The 18,673-nt window shown below is 40.9% G+C and overlaps 1 protein-coding gene across 4 annotated transcripts in view; it reads left to right on the top strand.

Annotated features, from left to right (window-relative positions):
- Positions 1 to 18,673, top strand: part of CDH20 (cadherin 20) — a 184,239-nt gene that overhangs the window by 149,829 nt on the left and 15,737 nt on the right. For all 4 annotated transcript variants that reach the window (XM_081148453.1, XM_081148456.1, XM_081148454.1 and 1 more), the window contains 4 exons: positions 1,715 to 1,882; positions 5,242 to 5,429; positions 10,683 to 10,936; positions 17,246 to 17,382. In XM_081148453.1, the coding sequence (XP_081004579.1) occupies positions 1,715 to 1,882; positions 5,242 to 5,429; positions 10,683 to 10,936; positions 17,246 to 17,382 (747 nt within the window). The remainder of the gene's footprint in view (positions 1 to 1,714; positions 1,883 to 5,241; positions 5,430 to 10,682; positions 10,937 to 17,245; positions 17,383 to 18,673) is intronic.

The raw sequence follows: 18,673 nt of genomic DNA, 5'->3' as shown, positions 1-18,673 counted from the left end.
AGTTTTACCTGAGAGCTTTAAGTACAGAATTTGTTTTTCTCCATGAAGAATGCCCTTTAATACTTTTGAGTTGGGCAGAGTAATGATTTTATATCTTTATTATCTTGCACTTGTGCCAGGCTTTCTCCCTCTTAAAATACATTCATATTTGAGCCTCCAGATATTCTTGTGACCTTGTGAAATATATGGAAGTACTGTTATTCCCATTTTACATGCAGGGGAATTGAGGCCTAAGAGTAATTAACAAGGAACTTGAGTAAAGAAGCTCACAGCCACAGAGGTAGAGTCAACGGTGCATGCTCAAAGTCATCTCTTTATTTGCAAGAGGAAAAAATACATTTCTATTAACAACCTGATAGATTTTTTCCCCAGAAATCCTAAGGGAACCAGGCATTCAGAAAAATCATATCATAAAAGTAAAAAGTGAAGGAGTGTAAATTAGGAAGAAAGAAAAAAGACTGCAGTTAGGGACTTCTATAAAACAGTGACTTTAACACTTCTAAACATGGGGGAGGGTACAAGGGTGCCCACAGGGAGGAAAAGTACAGACAGGAAGAGGGTACTGTGTCCTTTATATCCTAAGAGGAACCTTACATTATTTTGACAGCTCCCATGGGGAATCTTTAGTGTTAAGGTCAAAAACACATGAAAAGATAGTTACTGCTGTGCCTTTAGGGCATTTAAAAAAAGAAAAAGCTGTATATTTCACGTTAGAATGTTGTAACTAAAATGCAGTGTGTGTGTGTGTGTGTGTATATATATATATATATATATATATATATATATATATGAATTAAACTGGGGAGGGGTTTGTGGTCCCAGTCCCTTCCCTTGGCATGTAAAGGTCTATTTAGCCAAGGGTCATGCTGTAAACTTGCAGTAAAGAAGGCTTGAATCTTTGCCTGGAGTGTCAATCTTTGCCTGGAGTGACTACAGAGAAGTCAACTTTTCTAAGTGAAAGGGTTAAAAAAAAAAAAAAAGAAAAGAAAAGGTAGACAAACATGACCACACATCCTTGGCAGGATCAAAGCACATTGCTCTGGATTTTGATTCAGACCCCACTTAATGAAACCACACTAGCACACTGCGATGCTGCTGCTGACTGTCTGGGGAAGTTCATTCCTCATGCATGTTCAAAATAAACAACTCACAGAGCAACTTTCATGTGAATTCAGTGAAGCACAGAACCAGATGAACATATAACCAAAGGGAAATCAAATCAGAATTCCAGCCCCGCTTACAGGTGTTGCCGAGGCAGGGAAAGTAGGCTGGGAGCGAGTTCCCCAAAGAAGAGCCATTCCCTCTACAAGGGCTCTAGGGGCTGGGGAAGACTGATCTAAAGTCACAGATTTGCAGACACCAGAAGCTCTGTCCCCTGGGCCCTAAGCCCCAGTTTCCTTCAGCGAGGCAGAGCCGCCTGCCCTCCCTGACTGCGGTCCCCAAGCCCGTTAGAGAACCGTTGCTGCCACCTCCTGCTCCCTCCCGGTAACGCGGCCAGAGGAAATCGGCCCTCGGGAGCTACATTTACTCCCCATTTGCGTAAGCACTGCACTTTTTTGAAGCTGGGAGCCTGACCTCAAGGCCAATAACATACAGGTGATTTGCATCTCGACTCTAAATATTAACAGTGCACAAGGGAGAAACCTAGAACCCAGTCTTAAAAACTGGACTTGAGGTTTTGTTTTTTAAAAACAAAGTCGTTTCTATCCTGCAGGTGTAATTAGGACGGCGCTCACGAACATGGACCGAGAAGCCAAAGAATACTATGAAGTGATTATCCAAGCCAAGGACATGGGAGGGCAGCTTGGAGGATTATCTGGAACCACAACGGTCAACATCACCCTCTCAGATGTCAATGATAACCCACCCCGCTTTCCCCAGAGTGAGTATCTACCAGTGAGGGCACGGATTCTCAGGGAAGAGGGGTACACTTGTTATAGAAATGAGAGAAAAAGACCTGAGTTCCTCGAGAGAGGAAGGGAGAGGAAGAGAGAGAGAGAAACATCGATGTGACCGAGAAACATCAATCGGCTGCCTCCCATACGCACCCCAACTAGGGATTGAACCCAAAACCTGGGTATGTGCCCTGACCCAGAATCGAACCAGCGACCTTTCGGTGCATGGGACAACACTCAACCAACTGAGCCACACTGGCCAGGGCACCTGAGTTCCTCTTTAAGTTCAATTATTCATGATTCCTTTCCTACATTTATCATGCGATTCTCTCATAACCATTTCCCTTCCATGCCCCATAGCACTAAACCGATGTTTCTTACTTTTTTCACTATCACTTCCCTAGGAGCCCTAATAGATTTTTTTTTTTTTAATCGCCATGCCCTGGCCTCCTTCATAAAATTAAACATTAAGGAATAAAGTTTTGTTGGGTAATGTTGAACTTTGTAATCGTGATATCTGAGGCTTTTTTCACCTCTCCCCCAACAAAAAACAAATTTTCCCCCTAGGGGGCCATACTGCCCCTGCTGAGCAGCACACAGGGAAACTAACCCAGAGCAGTGACCCACCTCACCACCTTACCAATCCATTCACAAGCAGGTACGAAGCGCCTGCTTTGCAAGGACATTGGGCATGAGGGGCACATGATGCTTGAAATGCAGGCCCAGCCCCTGTGAAAGTACACACTCTACACTCATCAAAAGTTAACCAAGAGCCCTGGCCAGTTTGCTCAGTGGTTAGAGCATCAGCCTGAAGACTGAAGGGTCTCGGGCTCGATTCTCGTCAAGGGCACCTACCTCGGCAGCAGGCACGATCCGAGTGTGGGAGGCAAGCAGTCGATGTGTCTCCCTCACACTGATGTTCGTTTGTTCCCCCCCCCCCACGTTTTCTCTAAAAAACAATGGGAAAAATATCCTTGGGTGAGGGTTAAAAAAAAGAAAAGGTAACCAAAAAGCAGCATTTTCTGTACCACTTGGTTAGTGCAGAAAGAAGCCTTCAGAGTAAATTAAGATGAATGAAGGCTTCATAAAAAGATAGGGCTTAAACAGGGGGCTAAAGAGTATAAAGCACTTAAATAGGCAGAAAGGAGAACACTCCAGAAGGGAGAAGCCATTCGTTCATTCAAAAATTATTTGTTTTAGGCACCATTCTAGGTATGAACAGAACAGTACAAGACGCAAACGAAATTTCTGCTCCCCTAGAAGCTCATTCGAGTAGAAACCTGAGTGTAAGGAGGGAAAAGTATATACAAAGACCTGGAAATAAAGTTGCAAGTATAATTTTACCTTTAAGGAAATGAAGACCTGTCTTTAATGTTTCAAATGTGTCATTATGTCTAGTGGAAGTCACTGAAAAGGTTTTGAGCCAGGGATACACACAAAAGAAAGCCTAGTTAGAGGGCCATGCATGGAATGGGTTGGCAGGCTGGAGACTGGAAGCGGGGGAGTCGGGCAGGAGCTGAGAGAGTGGCCCAGATTTGAACTAAGGAGCACTTCAGGAAATGGCAGGAGGGGGCTGAGACAAATGAGAAAGCATGGATTTCTGCTTCTTGATTTCTCGGCTAAGGGAACCAGGCCGAGGGAAGAGTCAAAGATGACAGTGACTGGGTGACAGGCAGAGCTGTGCTACCGATAGAAACAGAAGATGCGTAATGATGGAACTGGAGTCAGGGAATGAGGGAGGCAAGTTCAGATGTGATTACGAAGTGGCAGCAGGACAGTCAGATTAAATGTCCTCAAGAAAAGTGGCCATACAGAGCTGTGACTGTGGAATGGAGCCCAGGAATGAAGACATGAAGTTGAGAAGCAGATGCCCAAAGGGAGCAGCTGGGAAAGTGAGAGCCGCAGACACGATTCCAGGTGAAGAGACAACTACACTGGAAACAGAGGATGAAGCCTGGCCACCGGCTGAAGACCTACGTCCTGAGGCAGCCAGGCCACGTGCACATCTATGTCATCAACGTGAATACAGCAGGAGAGCTGAAACACTTAGATACAATTGGCATTCGTGAAGTTCCCACGAGATTTCGTGAAACAAAACAGCAGGATGTTAGATAAGAAATCGTACGTATGTTTGTTTAAACACAGAACACATGGTTTCCCCGGTGTGGAGAAAACTGCCCGCGGATTCTTGCTTGTTTTTCCCAAAAGTTCTGCAACAGCAAAGTCTCATCCAGCAGCAACTTTGGAAGTGAATGGAAAGAGGTCATGAAATCCAAATGCTCGCCAGCTTGGTACAGACATTAGCAATGTCCTGGCTCGTGCTGGCAGAGGACAGGCACCCTTTCCTCTCCTGTGCAAAGGAGGGTGCTGTCAGCCGCCCCAAATTTTGTGAAATCGAGCCCTCCCGTCCCAGGCCGCCCTGTAGCTTGCAGTGCACATTATAATAAAAGAGATCGTATATATATGGAAAATGTGACTGTGTGACTTTCTTTGTTAGTCAGTCACATTATGATCGACAAAATAATGAAAAACATGAAAAAGTTGAGCCCCAGAGAAGGTAGGTTAGCAAAGAGACAACTCTGTGGAGATGAAAGTCAGCTAAATGTCACTGCGAATTCAGGATATGAGGTTGAGAAGGAGAGTGTGACAAGCTCTGAGCTTCTTTCGTATGTGAGAACTTTTGGGGTGCTCTCTGCTAAAACGAGAGACCAAGAAGCATCGGAGGTCTGTCCGTGAAGAGGCCTTCAGCGGGCAGTCCCAGGTGCAAGGACACTGATGGGCAACACCCGGAGCTGGTGGAGCTTGCTCTCCAGCCCCGTTTCTCCTCTATAGTTCACCGGTGGCCCGTAAATGTGAGCAGCTGGTCACAGAGACGGTTGCTCAGTACTGGCCAGGCCATGGAGGAAAATGTGGCCATTTGAAATGTGAACAGAATAAATATGCACTTCGTGACCACAGCGCTTTCTCTGTCTTTCTTAGAAAGAATTGACATTTGGGGAAAGAGTTCATTAGGAAGGATTGAAAGATTGAAAAGCAAAGTACTTCCTGCCACTCTGAAGGTAGATTCACTGAGATAAGAAATATTTTTGGTTTTGTCCTGGCCTCCTCTTAGGATTATAGTCAAGCTGCTTTGGCCCCTCCTTACCAAATGTCCAGTGAAGTCTATGACCTAATACCACTTGCTCAGCCTCTTCAGATCTCAGTTGTCATCTGTAAAACTCAAGTTTTAATTGTCGAACCAGGAGAGAGGTGTTTAGCACAGCATGCCTTATATGACGTGATACTGACGAGGCATTTTTTTATAGTGACAGATGACAAGACTGCATGTTCTGACCTTTCTCCACAGAACATTACCAGATGAGTGTCCTGGAATCGGCTCCCGTTAGCTCCACTGTGGGGAGAGTGTTTGCCAAGGACTTGGACGAGGGGATCAATGCAGAGATGAAGTACACCATTGTGGACGGAGACGGCACAGATGCCTTTGACATTAACACAGATCCCAATTTCCAAGTGGGCATCATAACTGTGAAGAAGGTAATCCAGAGCACTTTAACAGAGTCTTTGAACGTATCGGCGATATCAGTAAGGGCTGTTGTACTATTAATATGTATTACTTCAAGTGCACTCTTTTCTACCATTTAAAACAATTCCTCCTCCTTTGGCTTACATGTAAACACTGGCTGTGTCATCATTTTACAGAGAGGGGATAAGGTCATGATAAAAATAAATTACAGCCCTGGCTAGAGTTGCTCAGTGGTTGCAGCATCAGTCGGCACACCAAAGGGTCAATTCCTGATCAAAGGCACATACCTGGGTTACAGGTTCGATCCCCAGCCCCAGTCGGGAGGCAACCAATCGATGTGTCTCTCTCACATCAATGTCTCTCTTTCCTTCCCCCTCTCCCTCCCTCCTTTCCACCTTCTCTAAAAAGCAATGGAAAAAAATATCAAGTGAGGATTAACAAAAAAACATAAAAATTAATTAATCACAAATATGTCATTTCTCCTAGCTCACTACTTAGCCCCTTAAAAAACTGTTATAGCTTAATCCCTTAATGATGTTAATGATTTAATCAATATTTGCACTTGAATAACTCATTTTTTACCATAGTTATACCATAAATAACAATAAAGCAAGCTATAATAGTATTTATGAATCAATAAACAGCATGTAGGGATTTTTTAATTGCTACTTAAAGATCCATAGATGCTAATTAGACCTGGAAAAGCTTTTATCAAACAGAGCTGTTAAGCTAGATTATCACTTGAAACTCCTTTGCTTCATGTTAAGTTACCAAGTTTTCTGAATATAAGCTATCGTCTTTGTGTGTGTGCGTGGTATAAAGCATATATGGGTGGATATCTCCAGGTGAAAAATAAAACTTCTTTAAAAATTTAAGTTTTAACATCTTAGCAAATCTATATCTGAGGAAATAAATGCACAAACTCATTGATTTCATCTTCCTTCTCTTCTATTTTAAATACATTTAAAACCCCAAGATATGTTAAATTATTTATTCAACAAATATTGTTGAGTGTCTACCTATGTGCAGGTATTACTCTAGGCATTTAATGTAGAGAGTAAATAAAATAGCTAAAAATCTCTGCCCTCATGTAGCTTACATTCTAGTGAGGGGAAGGAGACAATCAAAATGGCAAGTAAATCAATAAAGTAATGGATGAGAAAGTGATAAGTGCCATGGGGGAGGGGTAAAATAGAACAAAAGTGGTATCAGAAGAGCCAAAATTACTTTAAATTTAAATTGAGTGGCTGGGGCTGGCCTCCCAGAGAAGTGACGTTGATACAAAGATTTACATGAGGGGCAGAGTCACAGCATCAAGTTGGGCAGGTTAACAATACACAACCCTGGGAGGTACCCTATAAATGATTTTTGTTGAGAAGTGTACGTAGCCACCTGGGAGTTGAGGAAATGGGCAAGGAGATATTGAGGAAAGAGGACAACCAGTGCAAACATCCTGAGGTAGTAGGATTTTTGCCTGGTTTGTTTCAAGAACAGGGAGCTGATAAGACTGAGTGGAGGGGAAGATAGTGGAAAATGAAAAAATCCAGAAAAGTTACAAGAGGGCCAGATTGTGTAAGACTTTATAGGTTGATGTAAGGACATTGGGTCTGACTCTAAGAAAAGTGGAAACAGCTGGAGGACTTTAACAAATGTGTGACATGACTGGACTTTCACTATAAAAAAAATTATTCTGTAGGTTCTGTTGAGAAAAGACCATAGGGGCAAGAATGGGAAGAGAGAGACCAGCTAGCTGAAAGTCTACTGCAGTAATACACGTAGGAGATGACAGTGGCTTGGCCTACGGTAGAAGGAATGGAAGTGGTGAGAAGCAGTCAGAATCTGGATATATTTTGAAGGTGGAATCAGCAGGATTTCCTAACAGATTGGATGTGGATATGAAAGAAAGAGAGGAGTCAACTGAGCAACAAAAGAATAAAGTTGCCTTTAACTGAGATGGGAAGTCTGCAAATAGAGAAGGCGACGGGGGGGTGGCAAATATTGGAATTAATTTCTGAACATGTTACCTTTGCAATGTCTATTAGACACCCAAGTGGAGATGTATAGTAGCTGTTGGATTTTGGAGAAGAGTCCTGACCTGGAAATATAAATTTGAGAGTAGTAAGCATATAGATGGTACATAAAGAAAATAAAACAGGGTGATAGTCCAAGGGATTGAGCAGAGGTGGAGAAGACAGTGAAAGGAGCCCTGCGGTGGTGCCCCAACATGATGAGGTCAGGGAGAAAAGCAAGGACATGCAAGGAGACTGAGCAGGAGAGACCAGGGAGAAAGGAGGAAAATCGAGAAGTGTGGTATCCTGGAAGCACGAAGAAACTGTTTCCAGGAGAAGGGAATGATCGCCTGTGACAAATGCTCCTGCAGGTCATATAAGAACACGAAATATTAACCACAGACATTAGGCACATGGAGAACCTTGACAAAAGCAACAAAGTCTTACTTTACAATGTGGCACAAGTTAATGTGTTTAATAACTTTATTCTATGCTGTTCCATAGAGCTGAATTAATGCCGCTTCAGAAGGGAAGAGTTCATGTTTGCCCCTTTCATGTAAGGTGCAACCAAATACAGCCAAAGAGCGAACACATCCAGCATTCCACCAACCAGAAATCTTTATAACCAGCACACGATGACCTCGAAACAGTACAAAATGCTGAGATTAACTTTGGAATCATTGAATAAATCTGGATGTAATTTAAGTATTGCAGCTTCTTATTTTATTCCCATTCTTTGAGAATTAATAACATATGCTAGAATTATAAAAAATGACTAGAAATAATACCAATTTAGTGTAGGATTAAGAACATCCCCTTAATATATGGTATGGCTCAACTTAACAGTTAATAATATATCTCCTATAACGTAACCATAAACAAGGTAAATGCTCAAAATTTTGAAAAAGTGTGGCTCCTTTAATGCAAAAATTCCCTTTAAAAAAATAAGCAATCAGAAAAAGAGCTTTTGGAACTCTCAATATATTTCAAATTTTGTATCTTAAAATAATTTATAAGATAATTCTAAATAATAATGTAAAATATTAATTTGTTAAATTATTAGAATATAACATACCTTATTACAAGACATTCTTTCAAAAATATTAACTATTACAATTTTGTATCTGAAAGGAACCCCAAAATGTCGTTTGTCCAGCTCCCTTGCCTGGAGAAAAGTTTAAACATCACAAGACAGAACCCTGTCTTTCATTGCCATTACTAAAATTATACCCATTTTCAATCAAAACAGATATTAGTTTTGCCAAGGTCATCTGTGTTTCTCTTCCAAACTTATGAGGTGACAGAAAATGAAATTAAGAAAGAGGTCAATAAGTTGGGCAGATGGACAAGTCAAGTATAATAAATACTTTAAAGGCTACTGACAGCTCAGTCCATACGTTTGAAACAAATGCCTCAGATGCTTGATCCACACCCATCTTCCTACTTTGTTATTACTAATGTCATATAAAATGGAAACAAAAGTTCTGCTTTTGATTCATTTCCCTAAGGCCTATTTTTCATCTAAAAAGCACATACTTTTTCCAAAAGAGAAATTAAGCTAAATTGATAGAATTGGGTCTTCATAAAACCACACTGATTACTATCCAGTATCTTGGGTCTTTTTAGCTTTGGAGTAATCAGTCAATTGATTTTCAGTCTCTTAAATGCCTGAAAGATAATTTGAAATGGATGTTTTTCAGAATAATCTTTATTCTGTGAGCAAGTTGTTACGCCACTCTCCAGTCTTCAGCATGTCTTCCATCTTGCAGGACACAATAGGCAATAGCTTTGAGTCCATTACCCTCTTAGGAAGGCCACAAAGAGCAAAACCCCTGTATTTCACCAACCCTAAGATGTCCATAAAATGCAAACCCATCATTGTTTATATACCACTTTTTAAAAACTCTTGTCAATTTAAAGGATGCAATGCTTTCTTACTCCTTAGTTTATAGTTTTTGGAAAAGCTCTTACAGACACAGACATATTTGCTTCACCAACATCAGCATTAATCCCTGCTGTTGTTTCCACGCAAGTCTGCCTACACAACTTTTGTTTCAACATTGAATCACACTACAATATTGTTGAAGGCATTTTAGAAGGCAATAAAGTTCAATACATGTACACTAACAATGCGCAGAACTCAACTGAAGTACTTACAACGTGAACAGCTTTGACCAGGTTTGATTTGCTCAAACAGAGACAACTCATCTTATCCCCTATCAGGCCTTAAGATACCATCAACTGGAGAAGCAGCCCTATTTCCAAAATGTCAAAATAGAAAAAAAATGTACCATCTGTAATAATGTCAACAAACAAAGATATAGAACAGTTCAGACACCCTCCTTCGCCCCTGCCCTGTGCTCCTTTGTAGTAAACTGCTCCCCACTGCCAACCACTGATCTGTTCCTGTTGCAAGAAGGCCATATGAATGGAACCATTCAGTATATACTCTTTTGAATCCGGTTTCTTACACGTAGCATGATGCTTGTGAGATTCATCCATGTTGTGTAAATGAGTTGTTTGTTCCTTTTTATGGCCAAGTAGTATTCCACTGTATGGATGTACCACTATGTATTTATCCACTCTCCACTAGAGGTACATTTGGGTTGTCCCCAATTTCTGATGGTTTTGAATAAAGCCATTGTGAACATTTGCATACAGGTTTTTGTGTGAACATAGGTTTTCATATCACTTGGGTAAATACCTAGGGAGTGGGATTGCAGGATTGTATGGTTAAGTATAGTTTTAACTTTCTAAGAAACTTCCAAACCAGTTTTCAAAGCAGCTGTACCATTTGGCATTCCCACCAGGTAGGGCTTGATCAGAAAAAGGGAACCATCAAAAAAATTAGATTTTATGACATGGAATTTTATTTTGTGGGTCAGTCCTGGATGAGGTATTTAAGAATCCGGACTGGCATTTTACTCTGACACTATGTAACCGTGTTAGCTTAGTCCAGTCTTTGAGCTCTCTGAGTCTGTTTCTTCAACAGCAAAATGAGGCACTGGATTTAATTTTTTAAAGAGATTGTTTAAAAAGATCGTCCACAATATAAACTAAATACACAAATCCTGAGAACTTGTTGAAGGGTGCTTGTGATAGCTTCTTGGAAAAATTCCCCTTATTTCCCCCTCACCTCTTCTCCACCATTTTAATGAATTGGGGAACCTACCACCAGCCATCACCATCGGTGATCCTTTGGCGCCTTGACACATATGCTGCTGGCTAATCAACTTTCCCGCCATTGCTTTTCAGCCCCTGAGCTTTGAAAGCAAGAAAAGCTACACCTTAAAAGTGGAGGGAGCCAATCCTCACCTAGAGATGCGGTTCCTGAACCTGGGCCCCTTTCAGGACACGACCACAGTGCACATCAGTGTGGAAGATGTGGATGAGCCCCCTGTGTTTGAACCTGGCTCTTATTTTGTGGAGGTACCTGAAGATGTGGCAATCGGAACGACCATACAGGTCATTTCTGCCGAGGACCCGGACGTGACCAACAACTCAATCAGGTTTCTCCACAGATTTCACCTTTTCCTTGTATCATGGGATCTTCCCTTCCCCTGCATCAAATTTCCTGGCACTTTTTCCCTTTGCTTCTTCTATCTCTGGAGACTCTCCTATTTCTTTAAATCCTTTCTGTTTAAATAGCATGGCCTTTTCATGTTATTTAGAAGTGAAGTATCATTATATCTACAACTTACTGTCAATTGGTTCAGCAACACACACACACACACACACACACACACACACACACACACCCCTTAGTTCTCAGTCCCAGCTCTATTCACATTTTGGGATGGACAGTTCTTTGTTCTGACGCTGTCCTGTGCATTGTACAATGTTTAGCAGCATCTCTGGCCTCTAACCACTGAATGCCAGTCACACCCCTTGAGTTGTAACAACTTTAAATGTCCTCAGATATTGCCAAATGTCCCCAAGGAGAGTGGGGTGCAAAATTACCCCTAGTTGAGAACCACTATTTCAGATAAAAGCATAGACAGATACACAAATGTCAAAACATTAAAAACTGTTGAATTTTTTATTTTAATGGTGAATATGAAGGTGATCATTGTACATTCTTTTAATTTTTATGAACCTTTTACTTCTTTACTTTTAAAAATGGGGAAAAATGACATATGTGATATATATTTCCATACACTATAGAAACCACTCGTGTTGTCAATGGCTTCAGTGCCATGTACACTGGTCGGATAGGGCTTTCTACTGCAAGCCCACATATCAGTCTCTCCAAAATATGGTTTGAACTTAAAGATTCCAACCAAGATGCTTCCCCCTCAAGAAGGGGCAGGAGAGCTGCTCTTACAGCCATGGCCATTTTCCAGCAACTCTGGAACCAAAGTGCAAACAGCTGGTGGACAGGTTGACACCGCAACCTTCCAGAGCAACTGCCAAGCCTCTGAAGCTTGACACAAAAGATCAGGATTCCAAAGCCGTTTGAGGCCATCTGTCACGTTTAATGTTGGAAGTCACACAAATGGATCTGAGGCTTTAGTGCAGATAACAGTTTAAACACACCCCAATTTATTGAATGCCTTTTCTGTCAGCTACTTCCCTCACTGGTGAGATTTTGTATGTAACGAAAATGTGCTTTGCAGTTTAACAAAGATGGTTTTCCCCGAGAATAACTACACTGGGGGAAATCTGCTTCCTCTAACCAATTAGTAAACATTTTACATTTTTAGGCATTAAAATGTCTAAAACAATTTTGTTTGAATTCTGGTATTTGATTTTTTAGAAGTAAACTAATCTTTATATTATGAGTTATAACAACTTTATAGGAGTGATATTTCTACCTTAAGCTTTTTAAATGTATAATAGGATGGAAAGAAGTTAATGAAACCATCCCATCCCAAAACAACCACAACATAAATGAAACTGATTCTTTTATAAATTTATATTTTCAGAAGCCAAATACATACATACACACACACACACACATACATATATATCTTACGATCAGGTCATTAATCTATTCATGTCAAAGAAGATACTGTGGGAAAAACTTTAGAGAGTAAAACTTTATGGGGGGAAAATGTGTGAAATAAACACAAGCTTGAAAAAATCAGATCTCATTTCTAAAAGAGTCAATTAGAATACTCAGTGGGTATTCCACATGTTCTTTCTAGATTGACTCTGGACTCCTACATGGTAAGCACTGGAAATACGGTTTTGTTAGGAGTCACATTACCAAATGACATGCAAAAGAGATGGAGTGCAGTCAAGAAATACACACGCACACCCTAGAGTAAATGTGGGTTTTTCAGGACTAAAGTTGTTATCTCAAGACGTACCTAGGAAGGAGAGAACAGCAGGCCTGGATCCACTACCGGTATACAGGGAAATGTGGTATATAAAATGAAGGAATCCTCCTGGCTAACAGAGAGTGCTGCTTTACATGCACATGATGGGCCACTGACAGCCACTGGTTGACCAGCATGACACACAGCATTATGGAAGTCCATAATGAAATGCCTGTCTGTTCCAACAGACCCCAATCAGAAGGAATTCAAGTGTGAGCAGGCTGGAGGCACAGAGCAGGGTCCATTGGGCTTATCCTGGGGTGGGACCCTAGGTCATGAGAGAGAAACTGGCAAGAACAAGGCAACAGCCCCAGGCCTGGAGCTAACAGACAAGGGTTCGGGTGTGGCCGTAAAGCAGATTCCACTTATCAAAACTGGGGCTAACTCTCCCTCTGCATTTCATTTGCAAAGGACTAGAATTCATATTGCTAGATACAGGGTCCCTGACTCTTTGTACTGTCCCCCAGGAACAAAGAATGGTCCCTGGACTCAAGCAGAAAATTGGAGGTCCTGGACTCTCAGAGAGAAAAGCACCTAAAAGTCAGATTTCTGGCTATCATTTAATTAACCCATTTGGGAATTACTTCCCTATGTTATCTTCCCCCAAATTGTTCGTGTATCCTTATTTTTCCTATAAAAGTTATTTTCCTTTGAAATTATTTGCATATACTATATGCTACTTGACTCTCCAATTCATCTTCTGCAATTTTTATTACAAATAAATGAGATGAATAGTCCTTAAAAAGAAAATACATATTAAATTACCCCAAAACCAATGTATCACCTAAAGCTTAAGTATTATGAACAAATAGCCACTTAACTTTTTAAAAAGATTATTAGGACTTTTATAATCTCCTTCCTAAGAAGTTTATGGTGTGCTCAGGCATATAAACTGGTCATTATTTACTAGTAAGCCCCAAAATTAGTCTCCGGATTTAGTTAAATGTACATGAAAAATACAATATTTGTATCTCCTAAAATTTTAGTAAATGTTCAAGGAATTTCTGGCAGGCGGGAAACTGAACCATTTGGCACCGAATGCAGGCTTCCGCTGTGTGGACACAGCCTGCCCTCCGGTGCCCCCCGGAGCGTGTGTGGATTAGCAAGCCTGTCCGTGACACTCTGTCTCCAAACTGCTTCCAAATCCACAGACTGTCCTGAGCCAAGCAAATAAGCAGGGAGCCCGAAGCACACCAGCCATTGTTGGCTCAGAGGAGCTGTGCATGCGTGTGCAGTGCCTCTTCTGCCCGTAGTAGGTGAGAATATTACGGTTAGAGAAAGGCAAACCACCTGCATAATTCAGTAATGTGTCCCAATATCCTCATTTTCCGCCTGTACCTCACCTGGCATTTGTTCTCCTGCCTCCTGAAATCGGGCCCAGTCCCATTCAGGGTTATGGATGCCATCAGTGCCTCAACTCAGGCCGGGTTTGGGACGTTGGAAAGGTACTGCACTAATGAAGGAGCTTCTCTGAGGCAGGCTCCCTCTCACAGTGTCACGAGGCAACACAGCCATGGGTCTCAGTGATTTCTGCCACTCCAGCTCCCACGCCATCTGTGCCGTTTGCTGAGTGCATGAAGCTGGTCACCGGAGGCTGTTCTCCCTCGGCATTATGCCTACCGCTTAGAGGGCTGCCGTCGGGGCTGCGGCTCTGTGGGCCCGATGGCTGGCTTCGCTTGTGTGTGGGGAGTGAAAAAGACTGTCATGAGCCAACCAGTGTTCTTTTCCTAAGGCAAATTCAACTCTTAAAATAGCCAGTAAACTTTAAAACTAAATCACTAATTTTACCTAGAAAAGAAATGCTTCAGTTAATTTTAAATGAACTTTGTAGGCATGTGTTTGTTCTTTATTAAAAAGTCAACTGCTGTTGTGGCTTAATCTATCTTCAAGAAGAGGTCAGGTTTTGTGTTCTTAAATAATCTCATTTGCTCCACGTGCAGTAAGGCGGCACATCTGGTAGTTAGGAGCAGAAACCTGACACCCACCCAACTGCTTACTCTTGAGTCCCAGCTGTGAGACCTGGGACAAGTGACTTAACCTCTCCATGCCTCAGTCTTCTCACCTGTAAAATGGGGAAGATAACAGTACCTACCACATAGGGCTATTGTAAGGATTAAATGAATCAATATAAGCAAGGTGTACAGACTGAGTGCCAGACTACAGTAGCACTCCTTAAATAGGGTCACAAGCAGAGAGACGTTAATTAGCTTCCTTAAATTTCCCAACTCCTGGGGAGCTATAACTGAAATGATTCCAACTTCTCTAGCCCTTAGTGGTCATCCTTCCCTTTAATTCATAATTCTTTGAACAGCCATCCTGAATCTCTGCAGGAAAAAATACATGTCTGAACCAAAATATTTTACCAAGTAATACATATACATGCATATACCACATATATATGTGTGTGTGTGCATATATATATATTCACGAGACAAAAGTTGCTTTTTTGTTAATCCTCACCTGAGGATATTTTTTCCATTGATTTTTAGAGAGAGTGGAAGGATGGGAAGGAGGGAGAGAGAGAATGAGAGAAATTTCTATGTGAGAGTAGCACACTGATTGGTTGCCTCCCACATGCACCCAGACCAGGGCCTGGGAGCAAAGCTGCAACCCAGGTACATGCCCTTGGCCGGGAATCGAGCCTGCGACCCTTGGGTGCATAGGCCAACACTCTAACAGTTGAGCCACACTAGCCAGGGTAAGACAAAAGTTTTACCATCAACATTTATCCTTACTGTCTGTGAGAGTCTGGCATGCATACATGTTATTTTATTTCACTTTCTTTCAACACTAGTCATAGCCCACCATATTGATTTAACTAAGCTGCAGTCTGAAAAACAATGCATTAAAGAAACTGCTTACTCCCATCAAAATGCAGTTTCTCAGTTGCCCTATTGCTGGCAACTTTAAATAGAATTTTGAATCAATACATTAGAGCGTGGGGGGGGGGGTGTTCAAATCTTCTGTAAATTATCAAGTGTGTAACTGTTTGAAAGTGACTTAACTTCTCTAAGCCTTAGTTTCCTCTGATAATTGAGATAATACCTAACTCCCAGAGATGTTGTAAGAATTTAAAAAGAAGCTATAGCCTGGCAGGCGTGGCTCAGTGATTGAGCATTGACCTATGATCCAGGAGATCCCGGTTCTATTCCTGGTCACGGCACATGCCCAGGTTGCAGGCTCCATCCCCAGTAGGGAGCGTGCAGGAGGCAGCCAATCAATGACTCTCCCATCATTGATGTTTCTCTCTCTCTCTTTCCCTCTCCCTTTCTCTCTTTGAAATCAATAAAAGCATAACAAATTATTTTTTTAAATAATAAAATAAAAAGCTACAAAATGCCTGGTATTCAATAATGGCAGCTATTCTAATTACTGGCGATTACCAAGGACAACATAAGGTTCTCAAGCAGGATGGTTACACATCACAATCCCTTAGGGAGGGTGTTAAACATGCAGGTGCCTGAAACTCCCTCCACACCTACTGAATCGCCCACGATGGGAACCAAGTAAGATGACGGAGGTGAGATAACACAAAGGGTTGGACTGCCAAATCATTTTCCCCAGGAATTACAGGTCTTACCCAGTAGCATGGTAAATAATGGCTCCAAGGGTACAGAAAACAGCAAAATGCAAGCCAAGCACTGTTTCCTTGGAAAGGTCTGAAACCATCAGGCACAAGGGCTTGTAAATATCCTTCCTTTCCTGTGAAAGGATGCATGTTGGTCCACACTGAACATGAAAGGCAGAAGCACTGGATGTTGCTGTTCAGTGCATTGCCTGAACAGAAGGAGCCGTGTGGGTTATGAAACATCTGGGATTTTTATACCCCATTAATTACATAGCTCACATGACATTTTCCAGCAAGCTGTGCCCCATAAATTCATAAATCGCAGGCTTATTTACAATAAGCAACCTAATCAGACCTGGTCCTTCCTGTTAGAAACATTCCACAGATAAAGACTCTCCGGTGAGGAAATACTTTATTGTGTTTGCTAGCAGGTCAGTCATTAGCACGTTCACGAAGGACCTGACGCAAATCTCTTCTTCTCAATAGTTGACACTAATTACAGGGACTAGAATCACTGGGCTGTGTGTTTTCCAGTTCCAATTTAGCATTTCAAAACTCATTTTAATAAAATTCATTTTGGACAAAGATGCATAGGGGTTGTTATTCAGAGTGTCCCAAAAAGCTTTAGGCAGTTTTAAGCTTTAAATAGCTGAAACTGATCTTTAAATAGCTTACAAATGCCCTAAGGTTTTCTGTATCACTTTAAGAATTAGGAAATTAAAGCAGCAATAGTTTGTTGTTGGTTTTTATGGGATTTTGGGGGGGGGAGTAGACATAATAAAACAGTAAATTCAGGCTTCCAAGTGTCCAGAACTCAGAACTAGTGGAGTCAGGTTTCACATGGTATACATTCAGTTCTCTCATGTAATATGCTGTAGTATGTTTACCCAAGTGAAATGTTGTGTTTGATCTGTGGGGTTTCTTTGCAGGTATTCCATTGACAGAAGCAGCGACCCTGGAAGATTCTTCTATATTGACATTACAACAGGAGCCCTAATGACTGCAAGACCCCTTGACCGGGAAGAGTTTTCTTGGCATAATATCACTATTCTTGCCATGGAAATGAGTAAGTAGCACAATAAATTGGTCTATATATAGTGACAAATATAAGCACTGTAGAAAGTGGAAATTTTGAGTTTGTTGGATTAAGAATTGTTTTCTTTACAGAAAGAAACAAAATTCATAGTTCATGTATTTAGTTCAAATATTTATTGAGCATCTGCTATATAACTAGTCCTGTACTAAAAGATAAAAAAGCATGCAAAAGCAGTAAAAAAACAGCACCTTTAAACCAAGTAGCTAGACTTCATATAAGGAAAAGTGACAGATCCTGAGAAATCTAAGAGGCTTTCAATCTTTGAAAGATTAGGAATGCACAAACAGTAGAAAATGTTACTACTGGATAAAAGGAAGCATTTATAACACATGACTCTTACTATGCACATACAGACATACAAGAATTTCAGACACATTAAATAAAATGCAGATTTATAACACAAACTTAAAATGGAATGGAAAAATAACAAAATTGAGATTAGCATGTTTATTATAAACTTAACAAAAATTAGATTATTTACTTCTACTTTTTTTCATAGCACCTAGTGATGGTAAAAGTCTGGAGAAACGGCAGACCCTAATGTATTGGCAGAAGTATATATAGCCATTCAAAAGGGCAGTTTGGCAATTAATCTTTTGTATTAAGATTCTCCAAAATACTCATGCTCTTTTTCTCAAGAATTCTGCTTCTAATAATTACCTTAAGGAAATAATCATAGATCTCAGCAAAGATTTACATATGGAAATGTCTACTGCAATATTATTTAAAAATGTGAATTATCTAAATGTCTAATAATAGCAGTTTGACTAAACAAATTATGGTACAACCATACAGTAAAATGAAACCAGCCCTTGCCAGGCGGCTCAGTTGTTTGGAGCATTGTCCCATATATCAAAAGGTTTCAGGTTCAGTTCCCAGTCGGGGCACATACCTAGCTTGCAGGTTCGATCCCCCGCCAGGGTGCATATGGGAGACAACCAACTGACGTTTCTCTCACATCAAAGTTCTCTCTCTCTCTCTCTCTCTCTCTCTCTCTCTCTCAAATCAATAAAAACATATGCTCAGGTGAGGATTTTAAATAAATATAAATAAATAAAATGAAACTATGTAGATATTAATACCTATGTTTTCAAAGCATATTTCAACGACACGAGATAATCTTCAGCTAAATTATTAAAGTTCTGAATCCAATTTATTTTGTTTAACTGCTGTGTATATGTGTGTGTCTCCACATTTTTGGACACATATACAGTATGTCTGATTGGACTGTGGATCATATTTATCATGTTTTTCTGGAATT

The sequence above is a fragment of the Miniopterus schreibersii genome (genome assembly GCF_964146895.1).
Source record: "Miniopterus schreibersii genome assembly, chromosome: 10".
NCBI classification, from domain to species: Eukaryota; Metazoa; Chordata; class Mammalia; order Chiroptera; family Miniopteridae; genus Miniopterus; species Miniopterus schreibersii.
The sequence above is the reverse complement of the archived record's forward strand: the minus strand, read 5'-3'. Positions and strand labels throughout refer to the sequence as shown.